Raw genomic sequence first — 23383 nt, 5'->3', positions numbered from 1 at the left:
TTAAGAACAATTAAAAATTATTTTTATTGTTAAAATATTTTTTCAGACATCTGTTTATACATAATACGCAATTATTTTTGATCGAAGAAATTGTTTTTGAATTTAAATATTCTTTTAAAAATTACAAAATGTTTTTGTTATATAAAAATAATATAATATAAAATAATATAAATAATATAAAATTTAAGTTTCTCTAAATGAAAACTTTATTTCATTTCAAATTTTTTCATAATATAACAGTCATCCGAAAATATTTAATTCGTATTAATTTATTCAATATCGTTTAATTTGGCGATCGTCGTGTTTTTAAATTACTTTAAACGGATAATTATATATTATTTTTATATAATTTATATCTTCTGAAATATTTTTCAATGATAATAAGTTATTTTTATTCAATTGACATAATTTTAAGTAAAATCTGTAAAAAAATGAACATCATTATTCAAATGAAATACTCATAAAACCTTGAAAAAAACAAGTTCGATTCTACTTGTTATTTCATTTATCATAAATTAAATTACCTCATAAGTCATTTCATATATTATTCCTAACTTCCAAAATATATATCTATTAATAAAAAATTTTGATAATTCAAGATATTAATCATCATTCTTTTAATACAACCGTAGATAAATACAAACGTAGAAGACTCGAATTCTTGAATAAAATTATGAACTTAAAATAATAATATAATGGAGGAAGGATTAATAAGGATTCAAATGATTGACAAAGTAAATAAAAATAAAAATTAATAAAAATATTTTTTTATTAAAGAAAAAGAAAAAAAAGAAAAGAAGAAAATTACAATGTTACAATAACAATTGAATATAATTTTTTTCATATACAATTCTAATCATATACAAATTTTTGGTATATCGCGAAATTATTTTTTTTTGTATCGTATTTTGTTATATTGTACATTGATAAAAGATTTTTGAAAAAAATGACGAAAAAAATTCATTTCGATCTATTTCGACGGGAAAATTTTATCGAATGGCACTCGATTGAAGATTTCGTTGTCGATTTTGGTAAAAACTAGACTGAACGTTTCTTCGTAAGCAGCTTGGAGCTCTTTGAAAAGTAACTCGGAATTTTCATTTATAAAACGATTCATTTGTTCTCCTATAAAAAAAATCAAAATATTATATTTAAAACGTAATTTTAACTACAAGTGACGAAAAGTAATCGATTATCTCCTAAAGTAGAATAGCTTTTTTTTTTTTTAAATTCAACAAAACAACTTTTTGTTTTAATTAGAAAAATCAAGTTATTAAATGATATAATATAGGAAGAATTTTGAAAAATTGATCTCGATTATAAAGAAAATTTTTTAAATTTTTTTATCCAAGTCTGTAACGAAATATTAAATAATACAAAAATGTATAGATTTTAAAAAATGATCGAATACTTTCCGCCAAAGATCAATATGTAAGATCAATATATGTTTAAAACCAAAAAAATTAATATGATTAGGTTAGATCGATTATGTAATAATCTTAATTCATCGATTTATAACCTGAAATGAAATTTAAATCGGATTTAACTCATTTTAAGTGACAAGTTTTGAAATCTAAACGAACCTTGTATATGTATATATAATTTATAAATATAACCAAGATTAATAAAAAATAAAATACTATAAATATTGTCGCTGACGTAGAGTTGAAGAAACAAAGACGTTTGTCTAATAATTTTCATGCAACCGTGACTAATCTGACACGAGATCAACGATATTTTATTGAACGGTTAATGGTGTAGCAACTATACGTTGCATTCTATTCTTCTTTCTATTCAACAGGATGACCTCGTCAGATAACCAAGATTATATTTCTTTTTCACGAGCGGAATAACAATCGTCCCGCACGCTTGAAACTCGTATGTAAATAATGTTTCTAATGAGTAACTCTCGCATAATTTTATATGAAAACATCACGATGCATTTGGAATAAAAATTATTTGATGCATTTGAATTTTTCTATTACGTTCTTTAAATTCGATTAAAATGTAATAACATTATTGTTTCTCTTATTCCGTGAAATAAAAATGAAATCAAACACGAAGAAAGTATTGATTCTGTTTACTAATATTAATCATTGATTCACTTATATGTTTTAATAATATTTATACAAGGTGTCAATATACTCTTTCAGAGGGTCTAGAAGGCAAGATAAATACAAGATGTTAGTACATAAAAATGTTAGACATGTAATGTAATTAAATTGCTCCTGACTTAATAGATCTCAATCTGTGTATATCATAGATTGACGTTTTTATATACTAAACTATATTAACTATTATATTTATTATTACAGCCTTCAGAATTGACTTTTATTATTATAGTCTTCGCAATTGACTTTATACATGTGTCTCAGAAATACAAATATTCTATATATTATTAAAAATCGGTCAAAGCATTAAGATATTTATAAATAGGTGGCAATAATTGTAGCAATAATTTTTAATAAATACCTAGTTCCTTATTGCCATCGAACAGGTTTTCAAATCGCAACTTCACTTTAGCAGGATTGAATTTCACCGCATGCTTCTTGATTCTCAAGTAAGTTTCACCGTCCTTTTGGTATTTTTCGCAGTATATCTCGTTGTGTGATTTCAAATCATCTAGATACATTCGAATGAAATAAACGTTTAGATGATGAATCAATTCAGCTTTTGTCTAAAACTTTATCAGCATTTTGTTAAAAAAGAAATATAAATAGAAATGGATTAATTTTTCGTTGGAAATAAACTATCGGTTTTCCATTATTAATTTCAACATAAATCACATTAGTTATCTATTTAAATATAATTTTTGTGTCGCATATCAAATAATATTCCTATCCTCATACATCGAACAAAAGATCAATCTTCTGTCATTTCGTATTCTTGTTCTATATTTTTCACTTTTTTAACGAAATCTATTTTAATCTACGAATATACCAATATCTGTATAACGTATTCTTTTTTATTTTTAGACAGAACAAATGGACGAAACGTTGCAGAAAAGTCTAGAATAGCCGTACACAAAGAATCTACAAAATTTTACTCGAATTTTAAGAAAAAAAATTAATAAATATACTCACACATAGTTATGTTTGATTTTCCCGCTCCTCTGATAGGTAAAAGCAACACTTTTCCTTCGATTTTGTAATCGGCGACAAAGTCTACCTGAGGATTGTATGATTCCGACGACAAGAGACATTTATCCCAATCTATGCTAAAGAATCAACATTATTATTATTGTTTTATTATTAATAATTATTATTAATTGGACGTTTTCTGGACGATGTTCAATTTATAATTAAAGATTAAATTGTTCATCGTACGTAATATAATCTTAAATCAAAATTAATATTGTAATCGATCAAAATTGTTTATATTTTTTGAATCTTTGAATTTTTATAATTTATATCGTACGTATAACTTTTTTCTTTTACAAATTATAAATTATACGGTTAAGACGGTTAAGAAAAATTTCTTTTTAACATCCAACTTTCGATACCAGCGAGGTACGTATATTTTTCTTGTTGCTGTATTGGGCTGTATACCGGTTTTCGAATCCATATTCGAATTTTAATTAGAGTATAAAATGAAACATGAAGTCAGTAAAAATATGACATTCTCTTAAATTATTGCATAATATATGTATAATGACATTTATGTTTACATTAAATTATTTATTATATTTTTACATTAAATATCATTGAATTATTTTTGCAATATAATTTTTTCAAGCAATTGAAATTGAATAAAAATACTTTTAATCGATTATCAATTACACGATATTTAATGTTGTTAATCTAAATTAAAAGTAGTAAATTTAATTTGTATTTATACTTTTTTTGAAAGAATTTTGAAATCAATTAATTTCAAAATTTTTCAGCGAACTTACTTGTAATTTTTGATATCAAGATTCTTCGTAAGTCCGTATAACTTGATATTTTTATACTCTTGCTTCAAAGCGACCGATCCTTGCGATTCTCCAATTTTCACGCTGTCCACGGCCAATGGTTCGATCGGTAGAATTTTGAAACTCTTCAAACCTGCACAAAAAGTATTCTCTTTTACGTGCTCTTTTTCACAATTTCTGCAAAGCAGATATATGAAACAACATTCCAAATAACTAAAAAATTGAATATATAAAAATTCCTCCTTACAATTGTAAGTAGAATAAAGAAAATGTGTTCTCGTGTTCCAATTGCATCTTGCAATTTTTATTTCTCTTTTTTTATTTCAGAGATGTAGTGATAAAAAAACCGTGTTTTAAATATACTGCGTTAAGAAATATCTGAGTCAACAATGACATGCAAATATATGCACAATCATCGAACAGATATTTAAAATAATACTTGCAAAATTGATAGATTCAAATTCAAACGTATTACAGTGAGGTAAAGTGAGTATATTAAAAGATATAAATAAATATTAAAGAATTTAATATTAATTCATTATTATTCAAATTTTAAAATGTCTTTACTTCGGTAATAGGATATTAATCACATTCATGAATAGATACACTTTAATAAAATTTACGATATAACGGCATATGAATTTAATAAGTAAGTACAAGTTAATGATTAGGAGCACTTCATGAATGGAAATTTCAAATGGATATACCGATATTAATCGTACGAAGTTAATAGTTGATTAATATTTAAATATTTTGAAAAACAAATTATTTCTTAAATATTTTGTTTCAAGTTAGCGGATTGATGATTCATAGAAGGGAATGTTCCTAAGTATCTTTGCTTCGTGCGTGAATTTTTGTCATGAGCCTAGAAAGCGAAGAAACGGTCAACTCTCGAGTCAAGGAGAACTTCTGTAAATTACAACGCGTGATCATGCCAGAGAAATTAATACCAGTTTCGTGGAAACAGCATTGCTCTCGTGAAATCAATGGGGATTCAATGTTTACTTCGTTGTTTAATTTATTTTTGATCGAATCGAAAGGATTGAGAGGAGAAAGAGATGGAAATTTGATTGGAATCGAGAAACGATTATACTTGGGGATTTCTTTTCAACGCCCAAGTTGAGATCCCTCGATAGGATAACATTTTATTAGATCTATTGAATTCTTTGATTTTACATTTCGTACGAGGATACGTTTCTTCGTGAATTTTTTGCTTGATAATACATACATTGCTAGCATATAATTGTAGAGAAATAAATAAAGAGGTATTTTATATAACAATATATATAAAATATATAATTAGAAATAGTATATATATATATATATATATATGAAGAGAAATATTTTTTAAATGAAAATTTATTTGTGGGATCAAATATATTTCTTCCGTGAACTTCAATGAAAATTGTTATTATTTAGTGAATTATTTAAAGATTTGCATATCTAGATACAGATAAACAACTGTAAAAAGAGTTATATATATATAAGAATAAGATATATTTATTATTATTAATAATTTTTAAAAATAAAAAATTGATTATCGATTTTTACCATATATTGAAATTTCAAGAAAAAAAAAAGAAATAGAGGATTAAAACGGTAGAAATGCTAGAAATGCTTGCGGAAAATTAGTGTTTTATAGTTAGTAGAGATATTAGCTTCTCAATGAAAATTATGTTAAAGTGGGCAGTCACGATCGGCCAGATGAAATGTTTTACGTAACTGGACAAATAATGATTATTCAGTATGGTTTTTATGGTTTTTGTGCAATAATAGAGATGATTGATGATCAAATAGATTTAGATTTAAATAGTTTACTAGTTTATTGAATAATGTTTCCATCTTGATTATAGTATTATTATTGAAATTAATGTTGCTAACAATAATTTTTTTATTATTTCCTAATATTAATGTTATAGTATAATTAGACCATTGAATATTTTATTGCCAATAATAATAATTATATCGGACAAAATGACACTTATAATAAATATTTTTTTTTACGAATTTTTATGATTTACGAGTTTTTATAAATCATAAATTCTGTCTTTTTATATCGATCGAATAAGGAAAAAAAAAAAAAAAGCAAAAAATTGAATATCAACGAATACTAAAATTTTGTATCAATAAAAAAAAGAATAAAATAAAACGAATGTTAATTGGTAAACAAAAATTTGAGAAAAAAATGAGATAGAATTGAAATCAAACATAATCAGACAAATATCAGAATTGAAACTTATTATTGAAACTAATCTGCTTTACTTACAAGTTTTACTTTATAAAGTTGCAATTCTTACCTCCAGCTAATGAAACGATCGCGTCTTTTACAGCTACGGCGATGCACTGATTATATTCCTCTTGTGGTAGCGATCTGTCGCATATCTTCCAATTATTCGCTATAAGAAAAAAGCAATAAAGAATGTAAGGAAAAGAAGGAGAAAAAGGGAAAAAAATGTCGCATGTAAGCATTACGTAAAAAGTTATTGCATTGCAATGGATCCAATAAAGTTCAACACCAGTTACGAAGCTCGGAGTTGACTTTCTCTTTCAGACCACATGTATCCATATAATGTAATGTGCTCTAATGATTTTTCGATCGATCGTTTCGTGGAAATGAGACGGTTTTCGATTTACTTAACAATTATGTAAGAACTGTTTGTTTATTATCCATTGACATTGACATTTAATGCTGTTTCTTTTTAGATCCACGTGCAATGGTTTGTACATATTTGTTGAAATAAAATCGTGAAATATTTTAAGAGTAAAATATATCATCGAAGTTACAATAAAATGTTATAATATATATTTTTAAAAATGTATTATATAACGTATTTTATAATATTTTATAATGTAACTTTTACTCTTGATAAAAATATATATTTTTTTACAACAAGTTAACAATAAATATTTTCAAGATTTTAGTAGATATATGGATTAAAAATATCTGCTATTCTTAGCAAATTAATAAGTAAGCAAGTAAAATAAATATGTTTTTTTTAGACAATATATATACATATATATATATATATGTATATATACATTTGCAAAACGTTGTTAGTGTAAGAATACATTTGAATATATTCATTTTTGGTTTTATATCTTATTTTAAATCAATTTTTTGTCCTATATTATTCTATTATTAAATCGAAAATACAGTTTTGTTAAAAAATATTTACAATGTTTATTTATCATATTAAAAGTTGCATACATTGATTATTAAGCATATACATTTACCGAATTAATACTAATAACAGATTGTTGTATTGAAATAAGTACAAATTGAATTCGAGATGTCGTATCGTTCAATTAATTTTTATGAAAATAATTTCATTTTAAGATTTTATATCACAGATAATAGTGCAGAGAGCAAACAATGATTTTAATAGTTTCTCATTTTATTTTGATTATTAGATGAGAAATGAGGATAGAATGATAATAGAATTTGTTTAGGTAGAAAATACTGGGTGTTTTAAAAGAAAAAAGAAAATTTATTATAGTTTTTCGAGTCATTAATAAAAGTTATTTTTTTTAATATTATCGAGAGAATCATTTTGAAGAGGAGTTACTAAAAATTATTATCACAATCCTAAAAAAGTTAAAGACTAACCTTTGAAATTTAATTTTCAATATCGAAAAATTATTAAAATTTAAAAAAAAACTACTCACGCAATTCGACAGCAACGGCCATCATCAACATCGTCGTCAAGACGGAAAATTTGATTATTGTTATTTTTCCCATGTTAAATCTGTTCGATGAACAGTTCACAACTATTCTTTTCTCCGAATGGAAATTTCTTTGGACTGTTGAAGGTGAACTGGAAGAAACGGTCATTGATGCAGTCTATTTAAGCAGAAGGATCGCCCCACTACTTACCTGGCCAAGTACTTCACGTATACCTCTCTTCCCATGAAATTATGCAAAAAAAGAATCTTTTAAATGAGCTACAGAGCGAAGATATGGTAGTGGTAGTGAATTTGTTTAATATACTTCGAGATGATTCATTGTGCTGATACTGATGATAGATGGAGATATCGATACCAATCGACTCGTCGATAGAAAATCTTGTATTTTGTGTAAAAAGAAAAAAAAAAAAAAAAAAATTTACAACTTAATGCTCTCGTTTATGAAATAAAAATTCTCAACAGGTATCGTATTTTTTCTTTTTTTTTTATTCGTGCATTTTTCTTTTCATATTTCTGATTTATTCTGATTTTATCAAATTCAACTATAATTAAGTTGACTTATTTTCTATCTTCTTTTTTATTATATCTTTTTTTATATTTATATAAAAAATAAATATACTCGTAATATATGTAAATTTATAATTTTGCATCTATTTTTTATACTTTTTTTATGCTGTTTTTTTTTCCCCGATACTTTTTTCCGTTTTAGCAATTAGGTATTTACAAACGTCATTAAGAAAGATCACGGTCAGTGGTGTATACTGTTTTGTACACAATTGAAAGCATTCATTCACTTTGAAAGTAAACGCAGAATATTTTACGTATGAAAGTTCTGTCCTTCTTTTTTTTTTTTTTTTTTATGCTATTTATAGTGCTCCATTGATTGTGATTAATTCGTCAATTTAAGTTGGTTATTATAAATTTAGAAACAATTTTTCTAAAAGGAACGTTAAATTTCATATATTTAATATAAATTGGATTTCTATAAAATTTAATATTAAATTATATTTGAATTGCACGAATCAAACAATTGAGGGAAAAATTTTTTAAAAATTAGTTGGTGCGTGTAAAGGATTTGAACAATATTTTAATTTTTGAATTGAAATTTAAAAGCAGCTACGATATTAAATATTTATCAAAATTAATAATGTATTTTTATTGCACTCTCATTTATAATCTTAAAAATAAATAATGATTGATGAAATAAATCGAAGATTTTTATATTGCATAATGTTTTATATTGCATAATGCTCTATGAATTATTTATTACAAGTTTAATGAAATATTCTGGATTTTCTTGTCGTTTTTTAATTAAAACAATTTCTCTGTAATAAAATAAATTTATTACTAATTTCTATAAATATCATTTTTAAAAGAATTTTTAAATGACAATATAGCACAAAAAAGAAATTAATAATGTAACAATATTTATTTTTATGAAAATCCTATTAATATAAAAAATATAAATAATATAAGTGTAAAATGACAACTAAATAACAATGTTATCTCATTCACAGAATTTAAATTGAACAAAATAATAAAATGAAATAAAAGTTTTTTCTTGCATCGGAATTTTAAATAAAAAATCTGAAAGAAAATCTCAAAGTGGTCTAAACGTATAATCGTTCGAAGTGAATCATTTAAGAGAACAAACAAGAAGATTTAGACAAACATATAACGTCGTTAATGATGTTTTTAAATTTAAATTTGCATCGAATAAAAAAAAAAAAAATAATATCATACAATTGTATTTACATAAAACATAGAAATTTGTTAAAAAATATTGTGAAATGTTAATTCTTGAATTAGATTAATTATAGTATTTTAATTAATTATACATAATATTTAAATCCAGTGTAAATAAATGTTTTTTTTAAAATTATTCAAAAAATTTGACAGCCAAAAGTATATTTAAAAGTTATTTTCATCGACAAGATACATTAAGAAGGAGATATATGTAAAAATCCATAATGAGATACTTCATTGGAAAGATAATATCATTAGCAGTAGGATCTCGTTTCAATAGTTTGATAGGTTAAGTTTAATAGAATTTTAATTTTTGTTCCCCTAATGCAGCGTGCTTTTTGTCACGTAGGATCACTCTTCAAAATTTACTAATTACAGAGCATAAATTACTTTTTCATTGTGTAAAATCATCCTTCTACATATCACATGTTACATATTGTGTTTTTATTAAAATTTTATTAAAATTATTCTTTCATTAGCAAATTCTATATTCATTTATCTAAAATTTAAAATTTCACATACAAATTTTTACTTTCTTATTGTTCATGTAAAATTATTCTTTTATATAAATATTCCAAAGTGTTTCTTCATCGCATAAAATCATTTCAATTTGAAATTATTATTTCAAAATAAACTTTTTAGCATTTAAAATCATTTTTTTTTATTACTTAAAATCAATTTATTCGCAAATTTACAGTATCTTTTCTTTATCCTTCATTCCATAATTATTCTTACAAGTTGAAAATTATTCCTTATACTATTAAAACTTGTTTTTCCATTCTAAAATCATTGTAATGTAAGAAATCATCATTTCTTCATCGCATAAAATCGTTCTTCTATTCATAAATTATAATTTAAATACTTCATAATATATCGTTAAGAATTAATCTCCTCATCTTCTTATATGGTCGTTCTTGTCTCGATTCAGTTAAAATTCAAATGACATTGACTCAAATGAAATTGTCAGCCAAGATCTAAATCTACATTTTTATACATAGAGCCAACCGAAGATCGTTCGATTCTTCGATTTTTGGCGCGAAACGAAACCTATTATCTTCATTGTGAGATCTTCTTCTTCATGATTAAACGATCTAGCATTGAACAGTTGAACGACACATGACATTGACATAAGATAAATATTACCATATAAATATTACCATGGCTTTCTCGAAGATGAGATTAGGAATGCCTGAAGATTAAGCGTTCAAAATCATAAAAAATTGCTTCAAGGTTCATTGATCTCAAAATCATTTTGCCGACTTTGAATAAAATACGATACATTAAATATTTAGAATTCAGAAATACTTGTCGTATAATATACTTTTTTATTTTCTTTCATTATAAATGATCAGATTATCATTGATAATTGTATCGAAAGAAAGATATTTTGAAAAATGAAAATGTTTAAAAATATTCTATGGAATATATAATTTTTTTTTATCTATTGAAATTGTGAATTTTTAAAATTTGAATATCATCCAAATACTATCATCATATATTAATAGATTCTCATATTCTTCGCGTTTGCAAAGAGATGTTGATTAATCATTTGCATTAAACCGATCTTTTCTCTCGTTGAATCTCTTAATTTTATTTATATTCTATATTATAAAACGATATGTTTTATAATACGTTAACACAATACGTCAGAAGTTTTAATTGAATTTCAACAGTGTTTAATACATTATATATGCAAAAGCAAAAAACATGTTGAAAAAATTAATGTGTCATTAATTAATATTGATAATTAATAATACTGAATCATAAGATTTTGAAGGATGTTTAATAATATACTCTATGAATTATTTAAATAATGACAAAATTGCATACAATCAAAAAATTTAAATATAATTTGTAATTTACCAATTTATTATAATAACTTTTCTCGATTGTATTTTTTTTAAATTTTGTTTATACCGTTTACGATCACTTTGAACAGTTTCCATCATAAATAAAATATGATTTTACTATAGATCGATATAAATAATAAAATCAAACAAAATAATAATAATTGAATAAAAGAAAAATAAATGAGAAATAAAAAAATAAAAGTGTAATAGCATGTAAGCTATTGATAATTTTACGATCGATGTATGAATAAACAAAAATAATAATGGATAAATCGTAATGAAAAATCACATATCACATCAGTGACGTAATTCGACGTAATTCATTTGAAATTATAAATAGGATAATTGGTTTACATTATTTGAAATGCAATATCGTCTCATCTGTTTTTACATGAATATTGTCCTTTTAGCAATTTTTATTTTAAAATGTCATAGTTGATGTTCTTAACTTACATTATGTTCTTAATTATAAATACATGTTCTTAATTTACAATTTTTAAATATCGAATAAAAAGTCATACTTTTTAATTAATTAAGTAGATAAATATGAAATTTTTTTGATTTGAAAATGAAGATGTTAAGAGTAAAAAAAAAAAAAAAAAAAGAAAAACTGGAATAATGATAGAAAATTTGATTTTTTTACTTATAATTTACAATTTATTGAATCGAGTTCAAAGTACAATTACGTTTCATAAGAACGTTAGATAAGATTTTATTAACAAATTAGAATGTCTATATATTTTTGTAATATCAACAAGTTTTTGCATAAGGAAGTAAAAGAATTCTGAGAAAAGATGAATATTATTTAATTTAATTTTTTCTTTAGTTGGAACAAGATAAATTATTATCTTTTTATTAATTTAGTATTTTTTCTTGAAACGCTTAATTTATTTCTTTATTTATATGCCTATTAAGAAGAATTTATTCTATTTATTTCGTTCATTCCCTTCTTCGATCTCATCACCATCATCTCAATGGACCTCCTTGAACTTTCATCAAGAATTTAATGTAAATATTTACTTACAAAGTCATGAGTAAATAAAAGTGGAAATGAATCAATAATTTATGAAAAAATTAATATTTATTAGATGATATTAAAATAGCACTCTATAGTATAAAATTTAAATTTTATTTTATTTTTATTCCATTTTTTTAAATGAACAATTAATAAATTATCAATAAAATATATGTGAGAAAGAAAAATAAGAATGTAGATAGAAAAATAATAGTTTAATAATCCAACCAAGGGTAACCAGTTTTAAGTGTACTTCTCGTTTCATTTTTTTATTTTCCAAGTAGATGAAGCGTTTGTTGAAAGCATATATCGTGTTGAATACGAGGAAATGAATACGAATGAATACATTTTATTTTTAATTTATGCAATAATATGCATTGTTTCTTATAATCTATCTAAAAATAAGAAAAAACAAATTATAAAATGATAAATTACTTTTATTTTTATTTTTTGTTTAACTGAAAATTATCAATTCATTGTTAATTTTATGGAACGATTATCAATAATATAATAATTTGATTTTTTCTTAATTTTGCTTTTTTTGTATATAGAATTATCTTTGGTTAAAATTTATTTTTTTTAAAAATCATTATACTACAAACTTTTGAAACTTTAAATTCAATAAATTCTTAAGATAAGCGTCTAATTATTTTTTAACTTTTTATTCTTTGAGAAAATGTAAAATTACATTTTATGTGTGAAAGGCATTCCTTCCGCGCTAATCTCTTGTTGAAATCGACATTTAAATCAATGATTGCAAATTCATTATTTTACGAACGAATATTTAATTATTCATACCGTGGTCGAAATTCTCTATTATAATTTAACGTGCCATTATATTTAATTATAAATTGAAAAGCATTATATTCGATTCAAGTTTTTAAATAGTCTCAAATTGAACAATTTTAAGAATATTTTATTAATAAAACAATTTTTTTATTATTATTGTTATAGATTAAAATTGTATCATATAATTTATAAAAAAACATTAATGTTTAGATATTGTTCGAATTATTTTATAATATTTCGAACAATTTCAATATATTGTTCTATTTAAAATATAGAAAATTACTAGTTTTTTTTATCGATAAAAGTTAAGATTAATGATTTGATTCTTTTTACTCATTTTTTAATTAACAAATTGAACAGTTTGTTTTAATTTTACAATGTTAACAGTTTGCTTTCATCATAATTTAAGTCTTATGATATATCCTTTCTCTTTATTTTTTAAAATTCATAATTATCATAATTAATCGAAGAAATTTCATCCATTTATAAAATCTTTATGAGATAGAGATACGTTCACTTTTAATTAATTTTAATATTATAATGAATTTTTTTTTATTGAATTTAATGAAAAAAAGAATGAGGAACAGTGAAAATATATGAACCAGTCATTATGTATTCATATTTTACCAAATTTATTTATAGCTTCATAATTTTTATTTATTCCATCTGAATTTAATAAAAAAAATTTATTTTTACATCAATTATTTATATTGATTATATATATAAATCATACAATTAATATAATATATTTAAAATCAAAAATTATATAAATCATTAAATAAAATATATTTTATTTCAAAGAATAGAATCATAATAATATTACAAATAAATATTTATAAAAATTGATGATAAACATTGTATAATAATATTTTCTACATCATTGTTGAAAAAAAAACTTATCAAATAATTACTTAATAATATTAATAATTGCTGAATAATATTCAAAATTGCAATAATCACAATTTCATATATTTTATTCAAAGGAAATTTTCATTTGACGAATTTGAATTCAATAGAGATTGTCGACTTATTAAGATTACGGGAATTATCGGATCCAACAATGATTTCTACTCGTGCATATAAGATAACACACACTATAAGATATACTACATTATATATCACTATTTATTTTCTTTTTATGAAAGTAAAAAAGATACAACAATTCCAAATATTTGTTTAAATCACGTTATCAAATGTCATGTCAGATATCGAGAGTTTTACATGAAACTTAATTGTAAAATACATTCTACAAGACATTAATAATCTCAATAATCACGTGATTAATAATTCTCAATCACAGCTTACTATGCTTTGAGTAAAAATATGTGAGGTTGATTTAATTATTACAATTTATATTCAAAAATATGTACAAAATTAAAGATTTGGAATAAAGTAAATGGAATAGATTTTCTAAAATTCTGTATTGATGTTAAAAAAAAGAAAGATATAATTAAATTATTAGATTTTTATTTACTTTATTTTTTCCTAGTTTTATTTATTGCAATAAAATAGTTTTTTGTTTAAGGCAATCGTTTTTGAAACTTAAGGGCTAAACTGTTCAAAGGTACTTTTATTTTTGTAATACCAAGATCTATGGCATGGCCAGTCAAAGGACAGGTTTGGCAACGTTTCTTTTTACCAATTGTATTACAATTACTCTTTTCTTGATGAACAATATATCTAGGGAAATAATGTATTCGTTTTAGTTGCGTAGTAGCGCAAGGTGGCATTGTTACAACCAAATCTTTCTTATGAATAGTTCTTGATCGTTCAGGGAATAATCTGTCATTTAAGAAATATTGTTCCAAGGAACCAGAAGATTTAGATGATACTAAAATATCATTAGATCCGTGTGTGTCAAAGTAATTTTTTTCACGAAATTTATTTAAATCTTTCATTTCTTTATCAGAAGGATGTTTTTGTTCAATTTCATCTACTGATTTCTTTACACAGACTGTGTTTTGATATTTTTCTGAATCAGCATTATCCTTCTTTTCTAAATCATTTTTGCAAACTTTTGGCTTTTCTTCCTGATATTGATCTATTTTGTCATCTTGTATTTTTTTCATATCAGATATACTAGGTATATAAGGTATAGATGTTGAAGAAAGAATCTTTGATTTTTTTTTTAAAGATACCTGAATTCCTTTATCACTTTTTTCTATACTTTCAGTTTCAGAACTTGAATATTTTTCACTGACTTTTGTTTTTGTTAAATCAGGAATAATTTCATCTGTTTTCAATTTCTCTATGGATTTATAAGTGTCTGGAATACTACATATATCTTTTTTGGTCATAAGTTTATGATAACACTGCGATTTAGAACAGATCTGTGGACAATCTCCTGCTGCTGATTGCAGGAGAGAAATTTTGCTTCTGACATTACGTAAAAATTGAGATTTGGGTACATAATCTATCTTTTGAACTCTTCTCAATGTTTCACAACTAATGGGTGTAGATATAGTTGATTTTTCATAATTATCTTCTATTACTATAGCAGGAAGAATATGACTTTTACATTTTTTACAATAACATGATTTACTTTGTGTTTTTATTGATTTTTGTTGTAATTTTTTTAATTCAGAGCAATAACATCCTTTTACTGGTTTTCTGCGAATATCCAAACAGTGTTGATTGTCAGAATGTTTTTTTGAAGATATTAATGTTTTCTTTGTTGTTGAGGCATTCGTTGTGTTGGGCATTGATGTAAGCGTTTGATTAGAGGTATTACGGAAATAGTCTAAATGCAAAGCTCCATTCACTCCACTAGAATCATTTCTTAATTTCCATGACTTATTATTTCTCTTGTAGCATAAGTTTTGTGAATTTATTTTGCCAACATGATTTTTACAATCTTCTCTGCATATTCTATAAAAAATGTATTGAAATTATATATAAGTTAATAAATATATTAGTAATAAATATGAAATATAGCAATACTCACAAATTTTGGGAATTTAATTTTTTAATTTCATTTTTAACTTTATTAGAATTCTTATCTACTTCTGCTAATAAAAATCTACTTCGTTTACGTAAATTATCTATTCGTTCGTTTAAACTTTCACCCATATGATTACATGTTTAGGAAATATTACCTATTAATTAAAAGGAAAATTTGTAATCGATATATCCAAAGACAAATAAAATGAGGATTATTTTTTAAGATTTTACTTATATTTGATAAAATATCTCTTTGTACTATAATAAACCAACAAATCGAATAACGTTATTAAAAGTTTTTAATTATATACATTTAAGTTCATTTTAAAATTATTAACTATCTTTCCTTACATCTTTAGCTTTTCTAGATTATCAGTACTATGTTTATATTTTAGTTTTAAAATATCCCAAGATATTTATTTTTATTTTATCAATTGAAGTTTATCAAGCGTCCAGTGTAAACAGAAAATAATCCAGGCTAGCCATCATAACAAAAATTATTTTTTCTTTAGAAATTTGTTCTTAATTAAATAAAAATTATTTATTAATTTATCAAAACATATATATTTTCTTAAAATATATAAGAAAGAATATGTTTTATATATTTTCAAAAATCAATTATATTTATTCGGAGAACAAATAAAAATGGAATTTTGGAAATAGTACTTTAATGTAGCCATGTTGGAACAACGCATAGGACGCGGCGTACGTTACAATGTACCGTCGCTTGACAAATATTTTTTAATTTAATTAATCTTGTGTTTTTTTTTTATCGATGTTTTGTTTCGATATTAGTCTACATTTCTACATTTCATATATTGTGAGAAATATGAAACTAAAAAGGTAGAAATAGCTATATTATTCATTCGTTGTTTGTAAGAGATATTATAGGTTATAAACGCTCGCATGCTTTAATCGCAAACGCGCGTACCTTTCGCGTTTATCTGTGGTAAAATGAATTTTTCCGGAAATAACACAGTCCACGGTGCACTCCCACAATTTTCGGAGTTAACGTCTCGTTCAAGCACAGTTTCCACGTCAAAATTTACTAGTAGTGATAATACTCAAGTAGAACAAACAACTGTTTATACAACTGCTGCTGTATCGAATCAAACAAAACCAAGTTTATTGGTAAAATTTATTATTATTTTATCTTTATTTATAATACGTTTATAATGTACTTAATGTATCATTTTCTTTAAGGTAAATTCAGCGAATAAATATACGGGGCCAATATTAGCATGGCCAGATCCAAATACTTTGATGCAATTCTGTGAAAAGCAAGGCATTCAAGCCATTAACATTCCTAATTACAATCAGAGTAATCCAATACTTAGTGTTCAGACAAATAGTTTACCTGTAAGAATTATACCTAATATGTATTTACCATCAACTTCACAATCAGAAATTATAAAACAAGAGTTGGAAACAAGAAATGAAAATGAAAAACAAATATCTGCAATGGTATAGACTTTTTTATTCCAACTAATTGTATATATATATGAATTATTATAATATAATATATAAATATTATTATAATATATCTATGTATTTTTATGTAATAAAAAGTTAATATTTCAGCAAGATTCACAACTTCAACAACAAAGTGCCATGGCAGAATATTTTCAAAAATTACAAGCTACTACACTTCCATTAACATTACAACAATTAATTAAATTACAAACAGAACAGGTGAAAAAAGAAAAGACTGAAGAGGAGAAAGTGGAGCACACACAAAACAATATTCTTAACATTCCCAGTGTTCCAGTATTTAGAAATACTCATTTACAAAATGGGAATAATACTTTTATGAATTCAGATCAAATGCTAGTATCTATAAATCCGAATGATCTAAATGTTCAAATGGAAAATCAACAAGAAAACGAGAATACAGTGCAAAGTATTAAAGTAGAACAACAGATACAAACAGATTCGCCAAAGACCGAGAAAAAAATGAAATTTCGAGCGAAAACCGGAGAAATCAAAATCAGCGTCGCCTTAGATGGTTCGACACTTTATTGTTGTCCAGAATGTAATTTAGCATTTCCGGATAAGACAGAAATTGAACAACATATACAAGCTCATATACAAGTATGTATTGTTTATATAAATATATTATACATGTATTAAATAAATATGAACTTTTTATCTTATAGGAACGCAAATATCAATGTAAAGAATGTGGTGCAATGTTAAAACGAAAGGAGCATCTCGATCAACATATGCGCGGTCATTCGGACGAAAGACCATTTAAGTGTCCAGTATGTCAAAAAGCGTTTAAAAGAAACGAACACTTAACGAGGCATTACGTGATTCATTCTGGCGATAAGAATTTTTCATGTTCGGTATGTCAAAAAGCCTTCTCTAGAAAGGATCACTTGAATAAACATACTCAAACACACTTAGGAATTAGGAGAAATAGAACAAAGAAAGATTCTTTTTTCATGGAACAAAAAGAATCTTTCGATAAAGCTTCTGAAGTGTCTACAATGCCTAAACAAGAAGTAAGCTTTATGCTGAAAGATGGAGGTTTTATGAAACAAGAGCCTAATTTTCTCCAATATATTCAAAATCTTCAAAAGGATCAGAATCTGATCCATACATTCTCCTCATTTAAGGAACAAGCCTTGAAAGAAACGAATATATTACAACAACAAGCAGTCAACATGAATGAAATTCTGCCTCAGAATGCAAGGTACTTAATGCCATCTTAGTCATAAATAAGTCCATCTAAATCCAAAGCAATAAAGGCTGTTCGTATGGAAGCGTTGTGGTTAGCACAAAATAGAAAATTGATTAAATATATATTAGGAATTGCAACCTATTCTATAATTTAAATTGAAATTTTCAAGAAAAAAGAAAAGGATAAGAAAAAGACAGCACTAAGAGACTGAGGTGCAATTGATTAATCAATATTGAATGATGGATAATGTAGATTTTCATAATAATTGATGTTTGAATGATTGAGTTCTAAGCTCTTAAATTTTAACTAAATTTTCAATGAATTTAAAACATAACTATCTTTTTTCGTTTCAAAAAATATTAATATTCAGTGAGCAGTATCTTATATTCATATTCTTACTGAACACATTATATATAGTTAAGTTCCATTATTCGTATGAAACAGTATCATTTAATAGTAATCCGCCAAAAAGCCTGAGTGAGTCTAATAACTTTAGATAAATTGAAATAAAAAAAAAAAAAATAATAACATACGAATTTGAAACAAAACGAGCAATCAATTTGCATTAGAACATGCATCGTTTATCTTATTTAAACTAGCTATAAAGGAAACAGTTTGTTTATTGATTCTAGTCTATGATCACAAAATATAAACTTGACATAGATCACTGAACTTGATTTTTTTTTTTATTGTGTTCGTAATGAAAGATTTGTTTTTTTTCTCTCTTTCTTTCATAAATTTGAGTTCAGTGTGCATGTTTGTGTCCTAGAATGGAGTACGTATAACAAAAATAATAAACAATGATAGCGTTGAAAAATACGCTAAATGCCAATCTACCGTTAGGATAATTTCAAAGCGAGTACGAACAAGTAATAGTATACTGCCAATAAATATGGTTATAAAAATTTGTAGAATAATTCTGTATATAAGTACTATACAAATTTTACCTGATGGAGACTCAGTAGGTATGTTGTTTAAAACTTGATCTCTGATTCGTCCGTGTTCATATTTACCATACCTATAGATTCGTATTTTAATTAAGCCATTTACCATTTATTATTTACTATAATATAATTTACTGTTTTTTTCTTTTCAATTTTTTTCATATTCCAATTGGACAAACATATTTTTTATACAGTTGATATCTTTTAATAATATGTTTTCAGTAAAAAATGCCATTATAATCATTTTTTTTTTTTTTTTACTTTTATTATTTTTTTAGATGAATTTTCTAAGACAAAAAAAAAGAAATTTTTATTAAAAAATATAACTATATTTTTTAAGAATTTTTTTCTGTAATGTAGTTTATATTGCAAATTATGTATTAATTTTTACAAGTTTGAGAAGTGATATTAGAGGAAAGAAAGATTACTTTGCTCAATATTTTAAAGTGACTTGAAAATCTTTTTGTTTTTCTTCGTACCAAAGAATATTCGTTTATAACGAACGAAAAAAATATATTATTGTTTGAGTAACAGTTTTTTTGACCTTTTTTTTTTTTTTTTTTGTTTTTTATTTTAGATTCGAAGAAGTTCTCATTATTTTTTATTACATTACTTATTCACGAATGAATTTTACTAAAAATGAAACTTCTGTTTTTTTGACCTTTTTTTTTTTTTTTGTTTTTTATTTTAGATTCGAAGAAGTTCTCATTATTTTTTATTACATTACTTATTCACGAATGAATTTTACTAAAAATGAAACTTCTGTTCATTTCATAGAAATCGAATTTATAAAGTAAAATTTTTATCGTACAGTTTCTTATATTTACTCAGAAATTTCTTAAATAAAAATAATAAAACAAAAATTGCTCAAAAGATAATTTTGAAATGAAAACAGTAAATTGTCAAAAACATAAGCATTTATAAAATTGATCTTTATTTATTTCTTAATTTTGGTAAAAAAGAACTTTTAAAAAACAAATCCGTTGTATTATTCTTTTTATTATTTGTAAAATTATTTTAAATATACATTTATTTTATTTATAATTTTGAAAGTACAATTTATTTTTTGACAATTTACTATTTACTATGGAACATGCTTCTAAATATTTCCATATAAATTTTGGAACTTGTGATTACATTTAATTATGACTAACATCTTTGAAATGTCTGCTAGGCATACATAAGATTAAAATGAATGACTGCGGATGGCACTAAAGATATAAGACTCATACCGCATTGTAATAGAACCAAAGACTTTAAATATTCGTGAGAATAACAGTATTTTGTCTTTTCCTCCTCAACTTCTTTAAACTTCTTGTTTTACTTCGCCCTGGATAGGAACAATTATATAATATTTTGAAAATTTTGAATGGATTTTTTTCTAAGAATAATTATTGTAATTGTTTTAATTTTCAAGCATTTCTAGTATTGTATCACTATCCTGGGTTAAGGTAAACAGTACTAATCTTTCCATTAAAGTTAATTAAGTAGAACTTAAGATATCGATGTCCACATTCTTGTGGCCATTTCTCGCGGACATTAATTAATACGTAAAATGATATGACGAAGGTGTTGAAATATTTTAACAATGGATTCGCGACAAGGTGTTACTCGATGAACGATTGTTATGTATAATATGATGATTGCCAAAAAAGAAAAGAAAAAAAAAAGAGAAGATGAATGGATAAGAGGTAACACATGTATTTTTCAGACCAAGATATTTTTGAATAAAATAAATGTAAAGAAAAAATTTACTTGTATTATCTGTAAAACTTCATTTATTTCAATCATATTTATGAACTTTTATTATACAAATGAAAACTCATAAAAATTTGATGAAAATCAACGAAACTCTAATCAGATGGAATGTTGGATTAAAATAAATGCAGTTTTACCATGTTTCTATTATATTTCAGATCCTGGGATGAACTGCATCACTTTTCATTTTATTCAATTATTTTTAATACAAACAAAAATCCAAAGTAATATAAAATATATATTTCAACTAATACGTATTGCAGTATTATTGCTGTAAATAGCTCTGGCCAATTTAGAATAGACCCCATAAGTAATTCCCAGAAGTGATCCAAGCCACTTAACGAGATGACGATTGAGTGTGGCCGGAAACTGGAAACTGGTTCTCGGTGTAACGATCTCTACCTCTCGATCCTTATTATTTTCTATTTCGTCTTCCAATTCCAATGGTTCTAGAGGCTCTAAATGATCCAAAGGTTGAATATCATTCACCCACTCGTCGTTTGCCGCTAAATACATTATTCCCTTCGGCTGAGACTTGTTCGAATCCTCCTTCGAATTCGATTGCATTCGATTAGACCAGATTACTTTCAGCGCCTCGATGTCAGGGTCAGGTGTATCCTTGGCCAAAATTTTCTCCACGTTGCTCATGTTCTCTGGCTTTCGAAACACGAAGTTGTACGTGGCTCGCAATTTTCCGAATAATTTGTCCAGAAGCTTCGTATCGTTGTTGGATCGTTGTGGAGGATCGCTTGTTTCTTCTGGGATCGGGAACAGTTTCGTTATTTGTGGCTTCGATTCCACTCTCAAGATAGAGAGCTGAAATACATTTTGTTTGTTTATTTTTTTATCTTTTCTTTCTTTCAAAATTTGATCGATCAATTACGATATAGAAAATTAACGTTTTCGGGCTATTTTTTAATTTAATAATTTTCAAAATTTTTCAGAAACCATTTAGAAATTAAGATTCTTTTGAAAAATTTCATATAGAGAAATTCTTTAAATTATTTAACACTGTCACAAACAAAAAATTATCTTTGATTGCTTAAAATTCATTAATCGGTTAAGAATCAAATCTTTTTTTAATTAAATTTTAAAACTTTATTTAATTATTTATATGATATTATATGAAAAAGTCATATTATATTAAAATTTGAAACTAATTTTATGAAAATACATAATTAAGAATATAAGAGAATTTATTATCCCAAAGATAATTTCCATGTGTTATAAATATGTTAATCACTATAATTTTTAAATAAATTAAAGTAAAGATGAAAATATTACAAACTAATTACACAAAATTTAATTAAAGAAATTTTCATCTCTTTCGATACTTAAATTCTTTCTGTGAAAAAAATATACGTGTCATCAATCAAGACAAATTATCAATATTTACGTAACATTTTAATAATTAATAAAAAAAAAATAATCAAATGATTTTCTCTCACTTTCTCTTTCCCATTTTTGTTTTAATAAATAAATTAAATTTCTACTCACGCAAAAAAGACAAAATCCAAGAAGTAGAATCTTCATGATGTTTCAACCCTAGTCGATTGTTCCCTTTCGATGATTTCTTTCTTCGAAGGCGAGGCAACGACTGAAGGACCCATTGATTTCAAAATTCATTTATACCGGTGTGCAATGCAAAGGCGTAGCGTCTCGATCCTTCTAATTCGATCGGTACCAATGACCCTATTGTTTTCTGTCCGCGCCGCTGACTCCTGGACAAACGCGAGATTACCCAATAGAGATTGCTACTCGAGGCACGTAATGTCGCTTCGTGGACTCTTTGCCAGCTCGCATTGTTCGAGCAATAAACAATATCGTGCCATGGGTCAAGGTAGATGGAAAAATTCTCGAGATTTTCTTTGATATAAATGGTATCGAATAATAGTGATGGATTGTAAAAAATAAAATGTTTGTATAGCCTTCAGATGATTTGGATTTGTTATTGGCAGTGTTAATTTATTCTTTGCAATTGATTGACTCTATTATGATGTTTAGAGAATTTAATCAATATCAATATTTGTAGTACGATTTAGACTTAGTTCAGGATCAAGCAGA

General features: G+C 24.8%; 4 protein-coding genes across 6 annotated transcripts; 1 reads left to right on the top strand and 3 right to left on the bottom strand.

Annotated features, from left to right (window-relative positions):
* Window positions 1–751: 751 nt before the first annotated feature.
* JHBP-1 (take-out-like carrier protein) lies at window positions 752–7740 on the bottom strand. The gene is made up of 6 exons (XM_003698901.4): window positions 7577–7740; window positions 6208–6306; window positions 3893–4043; window positions 3084–3217; window positions 2473–2622; window positions 752–1125 (listed from the first exon to the last, which is right to left on the bottom strand). The coding sequence occupies exons 1-6, from the start codon at window positions 7647–7649 to the stop codon at window positions 971–973; spliced, it is 762 nt and encodes a 253-aa protein (XP_003698949.3). The 5' UTR covers window positions 7650–7740; the 3' UTR covers window positions 752–970.
* A 6021-nt stretch (window positions 7741–13761) lies between these two features.
* Window positions 13762–16426, bottom strand: LOC100869488 (uncharacterized). Of its 2 annotated transcripts, none has more exons than XM_012494008.3 (3): window positions 16286–16426; window positions 15939–16089; window positions 13762–15862 (listed from the first exon to the last, which is right to left on the bottom strand). In XM_012494008.3, the coding sequence occupies exons 2-3, from the start codon at window positions 16061–16063 to the stop codon at window positions 14515–14517; spliced, it is 1473 nt and encodes a 490-aa protein (XP_012349462.2). In that variant the 5' UTR covers window positions 16064–16089; window positions 16286–16426; the 3' UTR covers window positions 13762–14514. The 2 variants fall into 2 exon arrangements, with proteins under 2 accessions (XP_012349462.2, XP_086759235.1); XM_086903109.1 differs by having other exon boundaries at window positions 16166–16412.
* Window positions 16427–16612: 186 nt separating this feature from the next.
* LOC100870561 (uncharacterized) lies at window positions 16613–19355 on the top strand. Of its 2 annotated transcripts, XM_086903108.1 has the most exons (5): window positions 16613–17065; window positions 17138–17398; window positions 17516–18025; window positions 18091–18279; window positions 18341–18946. In XM_086903108.1, exons 1-5 carry the CDS (start codon window positions 16889–16891, stop codon window positions 18440–18442), a joined length of 1239 nt encoding a protein of 412 aa, XP_086759234.1. In that variant the 5' UTR covers window positions 16613–16888; the 3' UTR covers window positions 18443–18946. The 2 variants fall into 2 exon arrangements, with proteins under 2 accessions (XP_086759234.1, XP_003698950.1); XM_003698902.4 differs by having other exon boundaries at window positions 18091–19355.
* A 2131-nt stretch (window positions 19356–21486) lies between these two features.
* Window positions 21487–23016, bottom strand: LOC100870680 (uncharacterized). Its single transcript, XM_003698903.4, has 2 exons — window positions 22817–23016; window positions 21487–22135 (listed from the first exon to the last, which is right to left on the bottom strand). Exons 1-2 carry the CDS (start codon window positions 22850–22852, stop codon window positions 21563–21565), a joined length of 609 nt encoding a protein of 202 aa, XP_003698951.2. The 5' UTR covers window positions 22853–23016; the 3' UTR covers window positions 21487–21562.
* Between the last annotated feature and the right edge of the window lie 367 nt (window positions 23017–23383).

The sequence above is a fragment of the Apis florea genome, unplaced genomic scaffold (genome assembly GCF_048593485.1).
Source record: "Apis florea isolate Af1SG1 unplaced genomic scaffold, ASM4859348v1 contig_2274_pilon, whole genome shotgun sequence".
Lineage (NCBI taxonomy): Eukaryota > Metazoa > Arthropoda > Insecta > Hymenoptera > Apidae > Apis > Apis florea.
The sequence above is the reverse complement of the archived record's forward strand: the minus strand, read 5'-3'. Positions and strand labels throughout refer to the sequence as shown.